At 44.4% G+C, this 15,051-nt stretch overlaps 1 protein-coding gene across 1 annotated transcript in view; it reads right to left on the reverse strand.

The window, feature by feature from the left end:
* The window catches only part of LOC139178980 (butyrophilin-like protein 1), a 49,168-nt gene that overhangs the window by 13,475 nt on the left and 20,642 nt on the right, over positions 1-15,051 (reverse strand). The window contains exon 2 of the mRNA XM_070778155.1: positions 1,327-1,421. Within this exon, the coding sequence (XP_070634256.1) occupies positions 1,327-1,411 (85 nt within the window). The 5' untranslated portion in view covers positions 1,412-1,421. The remainder of the gene's footprint in view (positions 1-1,326; positions 1,422-15,051) is intronic.

The following is a 15,051-nucleotide window of genomic DNA, read 5'->3' on the forward strand; positions in this document are numbered from 1 at the left end:
TGGACCTCAGGCCCGCTGGGGTTGACGCCCAGGGCTACCCTGACTCCTACTCCTGGTCTCTCCCTCTCATACACTCTGCTCCAGCCAAGACTTGCCTCCACAGTCCTTTGAGCATTACAGGCACACAGGCAGCTTTGCACTGGCTCTTCTCTCCTGCAGAAACCATCCTTCCACTGGAACGGTCACAGACTCACCCCCTCCTCCAGGTCTTTGTTCTCCTCTCCTCTCCCTGCTGGTGCCTGCTTCCCACCTCCCCACCCCTGGCTGCCTCCCTGCAGCCTCACTACTCCACTGCCCCTCCTCTCATCTCTTACAACAAACTGTCAATTACAGTCTTCTGTGCACTTCTTACTCACAGCCTCCTTCTACATTGTAAGCTCTATAAAGATAGGATCTGTCTGTTTTGTTCAAGTACAGCACCTAATGGACTTCCCTGGTGGCTCAGATGGTAAAGAATCCGCCTGCAACGCTGGAGACCCAGGTTCAATCCCTGGATTGGGAAGATCCCCTGCAGGAAGACATGGCAACCCATTCCGGTATTCTTGCCTGGTGAAACCACATGGTCAGAGGAGCCTGGCGGCCCCCAGTCCACGGGTCGCAAAGAGTCCGACACTACCAAGTGACTAACACTTTCACTTTCTTACTGTCACATTTTTGTTCTTTTTATTTTATATTGGAGTATAGCTGGTGGCTCAGTCGGTAAAGAATCTACATGCAATTCAGGAGACCTCTGTTTAATCCCTGAGTTGGGTAGATCTCCTGGAGGAGATCATGGCAACCCACTCCAGCATTCTTGCATGGAGGATCCTTGTGGTCAGAGGAGCCTGGCTGACCCCAGTCCATGCTGTTGCAAAGAGTTGGACGTGACTGAAGCAACTTAGCACACAACACATAGACATTTAACAATGTTGTGATAGTTTCAGGTGGACAGCACAGGGACTCAGCTATACATATATGTGTATCCATTCTCCCATGGTAACATTTTTCATAGTTGCCTTTTTTGCTGCAAGGCATGCATGAGCAGGATTCCTAACCAGCTACAAACTTATGCCTCTGCAATGGAAGCATGATGTCTTAAACACTAGACCCCCAGGCAAGTGCTGATAGTTGACTTTTGAAAACATCATAATCTCCACATTGGAAACTGTCAAAGTCCCTTATTTTATGGTTTAGAGACTCTTCTCAATTATATAATTACAGTTAGTGCCTGGGGAAGCATCATAATTATTCTAGAGAAAGGGTTCCTCGAATACCCACCCACTGCTGGTGGAGAGAGCCAGCCTAGCTCCCAGGACCCACACAGGAAGGGGTTGGGGACACACTCACCTGTGGACCCCCCAGTGGGCAGCGGGAGGAGGAGGAGCAGGATGGTGAGGTGGCAGAGCCCAGAGCCGCGGGAGAAGTCCTCCATCTCCTCAGAGCTGGGGAGACACAGGGCAGGAGGCAGACCCAGGGCTGGCCCAGAGCTCAGGGACCCCAGTGGGGAGGAGGGCTCAGGGCCAGAAACAGTCCTGCAGGAGCATAGCCCCCCCCCGGATCCCTGTGCTGATGAGGTGCTGGGCTCCCCACAACTCTGACACCCAGAAAGCACTGAGCCTGGGCCCCTCCCAGCCCTGTGGAAGCCTCTGTGGGGATAAACAACCACAAGGTTTGCTTGGGAAAAAACATTTGCCCCCCTTCCCTTCCCACCCCAATGGCACCTGCAGCCCAGCCCGCTCTGCCCAGAACACCAGGTGCTTCCTTTCCCAGCACCCGGGGCCCGAGCTGGGACCATCCTGCATCTCCCCATTATTCACAACCACCAGCAACACCTGTCTACCAATTGGGGACAGAGACCCAGGTTCAGCTCCTCACTGTGAAGTACAGGCCAGCTCCCACTTGGGGTCCCACAAACGTCCTCCTCAAGGGGACTGTGGGTCCTTCAGAGGCATGTGTGCTGTCTTTGTTGCTGGGTTAGTTCACCTGCATTTCAATCCCACCCAGCCCTTTCCTGCAGGGACCAAGGACAAGGCCCTCACCCAGGTGCCCAGTCAGTCCCCACAGAGGGCTTAATCCTCATCCACACTGAATTTAAAGATTTCTGCACTGGGGTTGGAGATCTCAGTGGAAACAGAGCAGCCGAAGTGAAAAAATGAGTCCTCGTCAGAGAAAAGACCCCAAAACATTAAATGTTTGAAGTGGGGGAGGAGGCAGCTTAGGGTCCTGGGAAGGACAGATACTGGGGGCTAAGCACTGAGTCCTCCCCCCAAGACTGGGCCCGTGTTTGCCAAGTTTCTCAACTATCTTCGTGTTATTCCTCATCTGCAAATGAGGATATTAACAGCATTTCCATCTCAAGGTTTTCATGAGAATCACATGAATTTATATTTGTAGTCACTACATGGAATTAGAAAACAGCATATTACTAGTAAGTGCTAGTCCCATGGACGTCCCATGGACGAAGGAGCCTTGTGGGCTGCAGTCCATGGGGTCGCTAAGAGTCGGACACGACTGAGCGACTTCATTCTCACTTTTCACTTTGCTGCATTGGAGAAGGAAATGGCAACCCACTCCAGTGTTCTTGCCTGGAGAATCCCAGGGATGGGGGAGCCTCGTGGGCTGATGTCTATGAGGTCACACAGGGTCAGACACGACTGAAGTGACTTAGCAGCAGCAGCAGCTACAGCAATAACGCTGAAACAAATGAGTGAAGATTCACACCTCACTGTGGTGGTCCTGGGTCTCCCTAGAGCCACCCCACCATCCAGCACCACCCACCCTTCACCCAGCCCTGCCACCTGCTCAGCCTCCTCCTCAACCCTGCTGCTCCCTGCTTGCTCTTCTCACCCACAAGTGTCTTCAAAACCCACTTACCTGCTCTGAAAGGCCAGGACTTCAGGAGCGTCTCTAAACTCAGCAGCATGAGAAGGTTCAGGGACCCTGGCAGACCCCAAATCTGTCCTCAGAATTCGCACCTGAAGTTAGTCACTCAGAGCCCCAATCCTGATACAAATCCAAGTCTGAGTTCCTCATGTCTGAGGGCAGGTGGTCCCAGGAGAGTAGAGAAGCAGCAGAGCCTGCCCAGGGGTGTCTGCAGAGACCAGACCGTGGGACCCTCGGGAACGATCCCGGAAAGCTCAGTCCGCCCTTCTCTGGTTCCTTCACTATTGCAAAGTGAAACCTGGAAAAAGCAGTCCCGGCAGACTCTGCCCTGCCCTCTGGGCAGTCACCCAGTTATCAAGAAGGAAACAGCCTGATCAGAGCAGCAACAAGAGAGAGGATTCAAGTAAAGCTGAAACCACCCTTAGGGGGACACATAGACACACACTCGATGACTGTTCTCCACAAGTGCTCCACTCCAGGCTGTGCGTGTGTGCTCAGTCACTCGGCTATGTTTCATGTCCATGGAATTTTCCAGGCAAGAATACTGGAATGGGTTGCCATTTCCTACACCAGGAGATCTTCCCAACCATGCAGTCAAACCCACATCACTTGGGTCTCCTGCACTGGCAGGCAGATTCTTTACTACTTCGTCACCTGGGAAGACATACTCCAGGCTGGCCGCCTTCTAACCTCGGAAGTGGGGACTGTGTGCAGCACATAGTCTGCACAGTCTAGCACCTAGCCCCCGCCTGATTCCATGTCAGCTAGTAAAGTGCACAGGGCACAGCCCCCAGCGTGGCTGCTTCCTTTTCTTCCCCAGCAGATGACCTAGGAACTCCCACAACCTGGCCCCCAGGGGCTAACCCCCAGGCTTCAGGTGTTTCCAGGAAAACTCCAGAACCTTGGCTGAATGGACACAGCCCTAAAGCTTCTGAAGACTGTGTATCACCCATGGCCTGGGCACAGCCATTCAGACCCCCTTTCTGCCAGGCCCAGTGAACACCAGGAAAGGCCTGATTCTCTGGTCTCCAAAAAAAAAAACCAACGGGATGGCTCTTCCTCTTCAGCTCATCCCTTCCTGAATTTTCCTTACCTGTGTTCACCCAGTTTTCTCTGTGGAAATTTGAAGGGCATCTTTCACATCCCACTCTCCCATGAAATGTGCTTCCAACACATTCAAGATTTTCACAAATTCATGTTAACAACCATCACATACTCTCATTTCTCTGCTGACAGAGTTTTCCTCATGGGTCTCCCGCCCCACCTCCAGCCTCACTCCCTCCAGGTCATTTTCTTTCCAATGTCATGATGCTCGCAGGTCAGTTTATGTCAACTTTATGTCTCACCTTTCAAGGGATCCCTCTGCTTCAACCTCACCTCCGTGGCTCTGAGGCCTCCAACTTCCTGTCTGACCTCATCCCGTGCTTCTCCCAGCTGCCCCCTTACTGGTCTCACCAGCACTGGTGGGGGATCTTGCTCCTCCCCCACATTCCTCACGGTCCACTGTACAGCTCTCACCTCAAATGACCTTGTTCAAGGCACACTTTGCTGACCTCCTGACCCCCATTATGAGATCTATACACAAGCCTTTTGGGGTTTGGGTGGCACCCTATCTCCTCCACAGCCCTGACTTGTGTTCACCTGAGGAATGTCGAGGGAATCCAGGAGAGGAGGCACTCTTTCCCAGCATGTAGGAAACACGCCATAAACATTGGTTGAGCTGACTGGCAGGAGTCTCTTCTGCAGCACATGGGCTACTCAACCTTTTCAATTTCACAGAACTCTCTAGTCCACAGAGAAACAGGAAGACTGCTAACTCTGAACTAATCGAGTCAGCCTCTGGAAGGCTACAACAGCCCCACCATCTGCCCATCTCTGATTTCCTGTCTGCTGCCGCTGCTGCTAAGTCACTTCAGTCGTGTTCAACTCTGTGCGACCGCATAGACGGCAGCCCACCAGGCTGCCCCATTCCTGAGATTCTCCAGGCAACAACCCCGGAGTGGGCTGCCATTTCCTTCTCCAATGCGTGAAAGTGAAAAGTGAAAGTGAAGGTACTCAGTCGTGTCTGACTCTTCACAACCCCATGGACTGCAGCCTACCAGGCTCCTCCATCCATGGAATTTTCCAGGCAAGAGTACTGGAGTGAGTTGCCATTGCCTTCTCCAGCTTTCCTGTCTACCCCAGACTTCACTAGTTACAACCATGGACTGGCAACACCAGGTTCAACCACCACTAATGCTCCCTCGGGGCTTCCCTGGTAACTCAGTAAAGAGTCTGCCTGCAGGGTGGGGGTCAGGATGTTCATATCCCCTGAAGGAGAGCACGGCAACGCACTCCAGTATTCTTGCCTGGAGAATCCCATGGACAGAGGAGCCTGGCGGGCTACAGCCCATGGGGTCACAAAGAGTCAGACACAACTGAGCGGTTAAGCACACACAAGCACAGTGCTCCCTCCAGCCTGCCCAGTGTCCCAGTGTCCGTGGGTCAGGTCTGAGGCGACTTGGGCTCGTGTCTCTCCCTCCTCACCTCTGCCTCGTGGTTGTCACTATTATCTTCATTCTACAGATGAGAAAACCAAACCTCACAGATTCACAGCCACACACTCAGCAAGTCTCTCTCAGCCTGTGTTCACTCTGGGTTGTTCTGAACGACCCATTATATTTGTCTCCACAGAGTAAGGACCGGCGGACCCACAAAACCACAAATTGTTGATTAGTGCCCAGAAGTCTGGTCTGAGGTGTTACAGCTCTGGGCAAACCCAGACCATCAGGGTAGACCTGAACACATCCCACTTTGTCTTCCTCAAAAGGTCCACTCCCTCTAATATCCACCTAGACTCAGGAATATTTGGAATATTTATATTAACCACAGGAGATCTAACGGGACAAGTTCAAAAATTAGCCTCCAGGGCCCCCTAATATCTATGCCCCACTTACACCACCAATCCCTTCACCACAAGGAGACTTTTTAAGGTCTCAAAAACATTAGAGGAATTTTATAACAACCATATTTTATTGAAAACTTCCTATGTGCCAAGAACTGAGCCACACAAATTCCATTTATGCTACTTCATTCTCACATGTGCAGACAGACATGAATCGAGACATGAGTGCTGCCATCGAGGACACTTAGTCCAGATCCTGCACAGCGGAGGGAGGGGTTAGAGCTGCAGGGAGGCTGCCCCTTCAATCCTACCCTAGCCCTCAAACTCAGCCCAGCCCACCCCCAGCTCCACACGACTCCACAGGAAGCAGAAACAAGCAGAGACCTTGGACTCAGACATGCCCCAAGATGATCTGACCAGAAAGCTTATCTCACCCTGAATGCCAGCCCTTTGAGTCCATACTGGGAGAGAAAGGGGCGGGAATGACAAAGTACAGGAAAGATTTTTCTGGAAGGACACTTGAACACACTGACAAGGTGGACAAAAACAGCCAACTTCACCAACCTCCCCCGCCACCCTAGGCATCAGGGTCGTGTGCCAGCCTCTTCTTGCTCAATCACCACAAAAGACTTTTCTTTCTCCAAATATAAGTTATCTTAATGCTAACAGGGTTAATATTTAGCAGTCATAGTATCCATTATCTTTAATTTGCTTCAGGAGCTTTCAAAACAGTTTCAGAAAAACTTCTAATCCATAAAACCATAGTGATATAAAATGAATTGTGATTTTATAAATGTTACAGTAGATGAAAAGAATTAAACTCATATTTTAGGGGAGGAGCTAAGATGGTGGAGGAATAGGACGGGGAGAACACTTTCTTCCCCACAAATTCATCAAAAGAACATTTAAACGCCAAGTAAATTCCACAAAACAACTTCTGAATGCCAGCAGAGGACATCAGGCACCCAGAAAAGCAACCCATTGTCTTCGAAAGGAGGTAGGAAAAAATATAAAAGACAAAAAAAAGAGACAAAAGAGGGAGGGATGGAGCTCCATCCCAGGAAGGGAGACTTAAAACGAGAGAAGTTTCCAAACACCAGGAAACAGTCTCACTGCCAAGTCTGGGCCGAGCCTTGGAAGCACAGAGGGCAACATAACAGGAAGGAAAAATAAATAAACAATTAAAACCCACAGATTACAAGCTCTACGGTAACTCCCCCAGCGGAGAAGCAGCGCAGACGCCTGCATCCTCCATTAGCAAGCTGGGGCTGGGCAGGGAGGCACGGCGCGTGCTGCATTGCTTAGAGTAAGGATCTGGCCTGAATACCCCAAACGCTACCTGAGCGAAATAATTTGTGCTAGCAAACCAGACTGTGGGATATCTACCACGCAAAAAGCCAGCCCTAACCTAAGACACTGCCAGGCCCACGCACAGAACAAAGGACTGTACAGAGATAGCCAGCTTCAGACTGTCCCCAAAGGACTGTACAGAGATAGCCGGCTGCAGAACGTCCCCCTCCGGTAACAGGCAGCCAGAGCCAGAAGAGGGCAATCGCAGCCCCAGAGAGACATTATCTACAAAACTGTAAGCAGGCTTCTTTGCTAACTAAAACTTCTTGGGGGTCTGGACAGTCAACATCCGCCTGAGAAGGTGCACTGGTTGTACACCCAGATAACCGAGCAGCCGGGAGGCGATAAGTCGCAGCAACTGCGCTCGCCAAACACCTCATCATTGAAAGACAAGTATATGTCTTGTCTTTCTTGTCTGAGCTGCTCGGACCTGGGAAGGGCACAAAACGCAGGCCCAACCGAGTCTGTGCCTCTGAGGACTACCCGAGTGCCTGAACCTGAGCGGCTTAGACTCTGGAGATGCAAGCAACCCAGGGCCGGCCGCAGATTGGTTCCCGGCGGAGCAACCTAGAGCCTGAGCAGTGTGGGCAGGGAGGCTACACGCGCCGTGAGCGGGGGCAGACCCAGTGTGGCTGAGGCACTGCGAGCACGGGCCAGTCTTATTTATTTGCAGCGTCCCTCCCTCCCCACAGCACGACTGAACAAGTGAGCCTTAAAAAAAAAAAAAAAAGGTGTCCACCACCGCCCCCTTTTGTATCAGGGCGGAAATCAGACACTGAAGAGACCAGCAAACAGAAGAAGCTATAACAGAGGGAACCGCCTTGGAAGCGACAGGCAATAGATTAAAACCCCGTGGTTAGTACTGATTACATAGGAAGGGACCTATAGATCTTGAGAAATATAAGCCGGAACATGGAACTAGCCGAAAATGAACTGAACCCACAATATCCACAACATCAGAGAAAGTCCTATATATATTTTTACTATTTTTACGATCATTGTTCCTGTCTTTTTTTTTAATTTTTTAAAAAATTTTAAGTCCTCTATTACTCCTTTAATTTTCACTTTTATAACCAACTATTACTTTGCAAAAAAAAAAAAAAGTCCCTTTTTTTTAAAAAAAAAAGCAAACTTAATATATATATTTTTATAACTTTTGTGACCTTGTTTTTTTTCTTCTTCTTCTTCTTTTCTTTAACATTGTATTTTGGAATTCCAAACTCTGCTCTAGATTTTTAATTTTAGCTTTTTGGTATTTGTTATCAATTTTGTACCTATTGTTTTTTATAACGTTTGTGACTTTTTTTTTCCTCTCGCTTTCTTTCTCTTCATCTTTTCTTTAACATTGTATTCCTGAAATTCCAAACTCTACTCTAGATTTTTAATTTATGCTTTTTGGTATTTGTTATCAATTTTGTACCTATATCTTCTTTATAATTTTTGTGACTTCGTTTGTTTTTGTTTTTGTTTTTTTTCTCTTTCTTTTTCTTCTTTTCTTTAACATTGTATTTTTGCAGTTCCAAACTCTATTCTAGATTTTTAATTTTTGCTTTTAGGTATTTTTTACCAATTTTGTACCTTTAAGAACCCAATCTTCAGTACCCATTTTTTACTAGGGAGCAAGATTACTGGCTTGACTGCTCTCTCCCCCTTCGGACTCTCCTTTTTTCCCACCAGGTTGCCTGTGTCTCCTCCCTAACCCTTCTCTACTCTACCCAACTCTGTGAATTTCTGTGTGTTCCAGACAGTGGAGAACACTTAGGGAACTGATTACTGGCTGGATCTGTCTCTCTCCTTTTCATTCCCTCCTTTTATCCTCCTGGCTACCTCTGTTTCCTTCCTCCCTCTTCTCTTCTCTGTATAACTCCTTGAACATCTCTGAGTGGTCCAGTTGTGAAGTGCACATAAGGAAGTGATTACTGGTTAGCCCGCTGTCTCCTCTATTGATTCCATCTCATCTCACTCGGGTCACCTCTAATTCCCTCCTCCCTCTTCTCTTCTCCATGTAACACTGTGAACCTCTCTGGGTGACTCTCACAGTGGAGAAACTTTTCATCTTTAACCTAGATATTTTATCAATGTTGCTGTATAGAAGGATAAGTTTTGAGACTACTGTAAAAATAAGACCGATAACTGGAAGCAGGAGGCTTAAGTCCAAACCCTGACTCCAGGGAACATTAGTTGACATTAGCTCATCAAATGCCTCCATACCTACACTGAAACCAAGCACCACACAAGGGCCAACAAGTTCCAGGGCAAGACATACCAAGCAAATTCTCCAGCAACACAGGAACACAGCCCTGGACTCCAATATACAGGCTGCCCAGTCACCCCAAAACCATAGACATCTCATAACTCATGACTGGACACTTCATTGCACTCCAGAGAGAAGAAATCCAGCTCCACCCACCAGAACACCGACACAAGCTTCCCTAACCAAGAAACTTTGACGAGCCACCTGTAAAAACCCACACACAGTGAGGAAACACCACAATAAAGAGAACTCCACAAACTGCCAGAATACAGAAAGGACACCTCAAACTCAGCAATTAAAACAAGATGAAGAGACAGAGGAATACCCAGCAGGTAAAGGAACAGGATAAATGCCCACCAAACCAAACAAAAGAGGAAGAGATAGGGAATCTACCCGATAAAGAATTCCAAATAATGATAGTGAAATTGATCCAAAATCTTGAAATCAAAATGGAATCACAGATAAATAGCCTGGAGACAAAGATTGAGAAGATGCAAGAAAGGTTTAACAAGGACCTAGAAGAAATAAAAAAGAGTCAATATATAATGAATAATGCAATAAATGAGATCAAAAGCACTCTGGAGGCAACAAATAGTAGAATAACAGAGGCAGAAGATAGGACTAGTGAATTAGAAGATAGAATGGTAGAAATAAATGAATCAGAGAGGAAAAAAGAAAAACAAATTAAAAGAAATGAGGACAATCTCAGAGGCCTCCAGGACAATATTAAATGCTACAACATCTGAATCATAGGGGTCCCAGAAGAAGAAGACAAAAAGAAAGACCATGAGAAAATACTTGAGGAGATAATAGTTGAAAACTTCCTGAAAATGGGGAAGGAAATAATCACTCAAGTCCAAGAAACCCAGAGAGTCCCAAACAGGACAAACCCAAGGCGAAACACCCCAAGACACATATTAATCAAATTAACAAAGATCAAACACAAAGAACAAATATTAAAAACAGCAAGGGAAGAACAACAAATAACACACAAGGGAATTCACATAAGGATAACAGCTGATCTTTCAATAGAAACTCTTCAATCCAGGAGGGAATGGCAAGACATACTTAAAGTGATGAAAGAAAACAACCTGCAGCCCAGATTATTGTACCCAGCAAGGATCTCATTCAAATATGAAGGAGAAATCAAAAGCTTTACCAACAAGCAAAAGCTGAGAGAATTCAGCACCACCAAACCAGCTCTCCAACAAATACTAAAGGATATTCTCTAGACAGGAAACACAAAAAGGGTGTATAAATTCGAACCCAAAACAATAAAGTAAATGGCAACGGGATCATACTTATCAATAATTACCTTAAACTTAAATGGGTTGAATGCCCCAACCAAAGACAAAGACTGGCTGAATGGATACAAAAACAAGACCCCTATATATGTTGTCTACAAGAGACCCACCTCAAAACAGGGGACACATACAGACTGAAAGTGAAGGGCTGGAAAAAGATTTTCCATGCAAATAGGGACCAAAAGAAAGCAGGAGTAGCAATACTCATATCAGATAAAATAGACTTTAAAACAAAGGCTGTGAAAAGAGACAAAGAAGGTCACTACATAATGATCAAAGGATCAGTTAAAGAAAAAGATATAACACTTATAAATATATATGCACCCAACATAGGAGCACTGCAATATGTAAGACAAATACTAACAAGTATGAAAGGAGAAATTAACAATAACACAATAATAGTGGGAGACTTTAATACCCCACTCACACCTATGGATAGATCAACTAAACAGAAAATTAACAAGGAAACACAAACTTTAAATGATACAATAGACCAGTTAGACCTAATTGATATCTATAGGACATTTCACCCCAAAACAATGAATTTCACCTTTTTCTCAAGCGCACATGGAACCTTCTCCAGAATAGACCACATCCTGGGCCATAAATATAGCCTTGGTAAATTCAGAAAAATTGAAATCATTCCAAGCATCTTTTCTGACCACAATGCAGTAAGATTAGATCTCAGTTACAGGAGAAAAACTATTAAAAATTCCAACATTTTGGAGGCTGAACAACACGCTGCTGAATAACCAACAAATCACAGAAGAAATCAAAAAAGAAATCAAAATTTGCATAGAAATGAATGAAAATGAAAACACAACAACCCAAAACCTGTGGGACACTGTAAAAGCAGTCCTAAGGGGAAAGTTCATAGCAATACAGGCATACCTCAAGAAACAAGAAAAAAGTCAAATAAATAATCTAACTCGACACCTAAAGCAACTAGAAAAGGAAGAAATGAAGAACCCCAGGGTTAGTAGAAGGAAAGAAATCTTAAAAATTAGGGCAGAAATAAATGCAAAAGCAACAAAAGAGACCATAGCAAAAATCAACAAAGCCAAAAGCTGGTTCTTTGAAAGGATAAATAAAATTGAAAAACCATTAGCCAGACTCATCAAGAAACAAAGGGAGAAAAATCAAATCCATAAAATTAGAAATGAAAATGGAGAGATCACAACAGACAACACAGAAATACAAAGGATCATAAGACACTACTATCAGCAATTATATGGCAATAAAATGGACAACGTGGAAGAAATGGACAAATTCTTAGAAAAGTACAACTTTCCAAAACCAGACCAGGAAGAAATAGAAAATCTTAACAGACCCATCACAAGCATGGAAATTGAAACTGTAATCAGAAATCTCCCAGCAAACAAAAGCCCAGGTCCAGACGGCTTCACAGCTGAATTCTACCAAAAATTTAGAGAAGAGCTAACACCTATCCTACTCAAATTCTTCCAGAAAATTGCAGAGGAAGGTAAACTTCCAAACTCATTCTATGAGGCCACCATCACCCTAATACCAAAACCTGACAAAGATGCCACAGAAAAAGAAAACTGCAGGCCAATATCACTGATGAACATAGATGCAAAAATCCTTAACAAAATTCTAGCAATCAGAATCCAACAACACATTAAAAAGATCATACACCATGACCAAGTGGGCTTTATCCCAGGGATGCAAGGATTCTTCAATATCTGCAAATCAATCAATGTAATACACCACATTAACAAATTGAAAAATAAAAACCATATGATTATCTCAATAGATGCAGAGAAAGCCTTGGACAAAATTCAACACCCATTTATGATAAAAACTCTCCAGAAAGCAGGAATAGAAGGAACATACCTCAACATAATAAAAGCTATATATGACAAACCCACAGCAAACATTATCCTCAATGGTGAAAAATTGAAAGCATTTCCTCTAAAGTCAGGAACAAGACAAGGGTGCCCACTTTCACCATTACTATTCAACATAGTTTTGGAAGTTTTGGCCACAGCAATCAGAGCAGAAAAAGAAATAAAAGGAATCCAAATTGGAAAAGAAGTAAAACTCTCACTGTTTGCAGATGACATGATCCTCTACATAGAAAACCCTAAAGACTCCACTAGAAAATTACTAGAACTAATCAGTGAATATAGTAAAGTTGCAGGATATAAAATCAACACACAGAAATCCCTTGCATTCCTATACACTAATAATGAGAAAATAGAGAAATTAAGGAAACAATTCCATTCACCATTGCAATGAAAAGAATAAAATACTTAGGAATACATCTACCTAAAGAAACTAAAGACCTATATATAGAAAACTATAAAACACTGGTGAAAGAAATCAAAGAGGACACTAATAGATGGAAAAATACACCATGTTCGTGGATTTGAAGAATCAATATAGTGAAAATAAGTATACTACCCAAAGCAATTTATAGATTCAATGCAATCCCTGTCAAGCTACCAATGGTATTCTTCACAGAGCTAGAACAAATAATTTCACAATTTGTATGGAAATACAAAAAACCTCGAATAGCCAAAGCGATCTTGAGAAAGAAGAATGGAACTGGAGGAATCAACCTGCCTGACTTCAGGCTCTACTACAAAGCCACAGTCATCAAGACAGTATGGTACTGGCACAAAGACAGAAATATAGATCAATGGAACAAAATAGAAGGCCCAGAGATAAATCCATGCACATATGGACACCTTATCTTTGACAAAGGAGGCAAGAATATACAATGGATTAAAGACAATCTCTTTAACAACTGGTGCTGGGAAAACTGGTCAACCACTTGTAAAAGAATGAAACTAGAGCACTTTCTAACACCACGCACAAAAATAAACTCAAAATGGATTAAAGATCTAAATGTAAGACCAGAAACTATAAAACTCCTAGAGGAGAACATAGGCAAAACACTCTCCGACATACATCACAGCAGGATCCTCTATGACCCATCTCCCAGAATATTGGAAATAAAAACAAAAACAAACAAATGGGACCTAATTAACCTTAAAAGCTTCTGCACATCAAAGGAAACTATTAGCAAGGTGAAAAGACAGCCTTCAGAATGGGAGAAAATAATAGCAAATGAAGCAACAGACAAACAACTAATCTCAAAAATATACAAGCAACTCCTACAGCTCAATTCCAGAAAAATAAATGACCCAATCAAAAAATGGGCCAAAGAACTAAAGAGACATTTCTCCAAAGAAGACATACAGATGGCTAACAAACATATGAAAAGATGCTCAGCATCACTCATTATCAGAGAAATGCAAATCAAAACCACTATGAGGTCCTATTTCACGCCAGTCAGAATGGCTGCAATCCAAAAATTTACAAGCAATAAATGCTGGAGAGGGTGTGGAGAAAAGGGAACCCTCTTACACTGTTGGTGGGAATGCAAACTAGTACAGCCACTATGGAGAACAGTGTGGAGATTCCTGAAAAAACTGGAAATAGAACTGCCTTATGATCCAGCAATCCCACTGCTGGGCATACACACTGAGGAAACCAGAAGGGAAAGAGACACATGTACCCCAATGTTCATCGCAGCACTGTTTATAATAGCCAGGACATGGAAGCAACCTAGATGTCCATCAGCAGATGAATGGATAAGAAAGCTGGGGTACATATACACAATGGAGTATTACTCAGCCATTAAAAAGAATACATTTGAATCAGTTCTAATGAGGTGGATGAAACTGGAGCCTATTATACAGAGTGAAGTAAGCCAGAAAGAAAAACACCAATACAGTATACTAATGCATATATATGGAATTTAGAAAGATGGTAACAATAACCCTGTATATGAAACAGCAAAAGAGACACTGATGTATAGAACAGTCTTTTGGACTCGTGGGAGAGGGCGAGGGTGGGATGATTTGGGAGAATGGCATTGAAATATGTATAATATCATATATGAAACGAGTCGCCAGTCCAGGTTCGATGCACGATACTGGATGCTTGGGGCTGGTGCACTGGGACGACCCAGAGGGATGGTATGGGGAGGGAGGAGGGAGGAGAGTTCAGGATGGAGAACACATGTATACCTGTGGCAGATTCATTTTTATATATGGCACAACCAGTACAATATTGTAAAGTTAAATAAAATAAATTTTTTTAAAAAATAATAAAATAAACTCATATTTTAAATAATATACAATATGGAAACCTTATTGTCCTTCACATTGTTAAGTTGAATAGTTCACTAGATTAATTTATACTGTAGGCAAAGTTTAAACAATTCCTTTGATAGCTATTTTTAGAAAGACACATACACACACACTCCAGAGGCAATGATTTTATTTCGGTCTTAAAAGGTTTCTTTTGTTCTCTGTGATATCCTGGCTGGCGGGTAAGGTCTACCGTGGAAGCCTGCTGGGTGGAGC

The sequence above is a fragment of the Bos indicus genome, chromosome 23 (assembly GCF_029378745.1).
Source record: "Bos indicus isolate NIAB-ARS_2022 breed Sahiwal x Tharparkar chromosome 23, NIAB-ARS_B.indTharparkar_mat_pri_1.0, whole genome shotgun sequence".
Taxonomy (NCBI): domain Eukaryota; kingdom Metazoa; phylum Chordata; class Mammalia; order Artiodactyla; family Bovidae; genus Bos; species Bos indicus.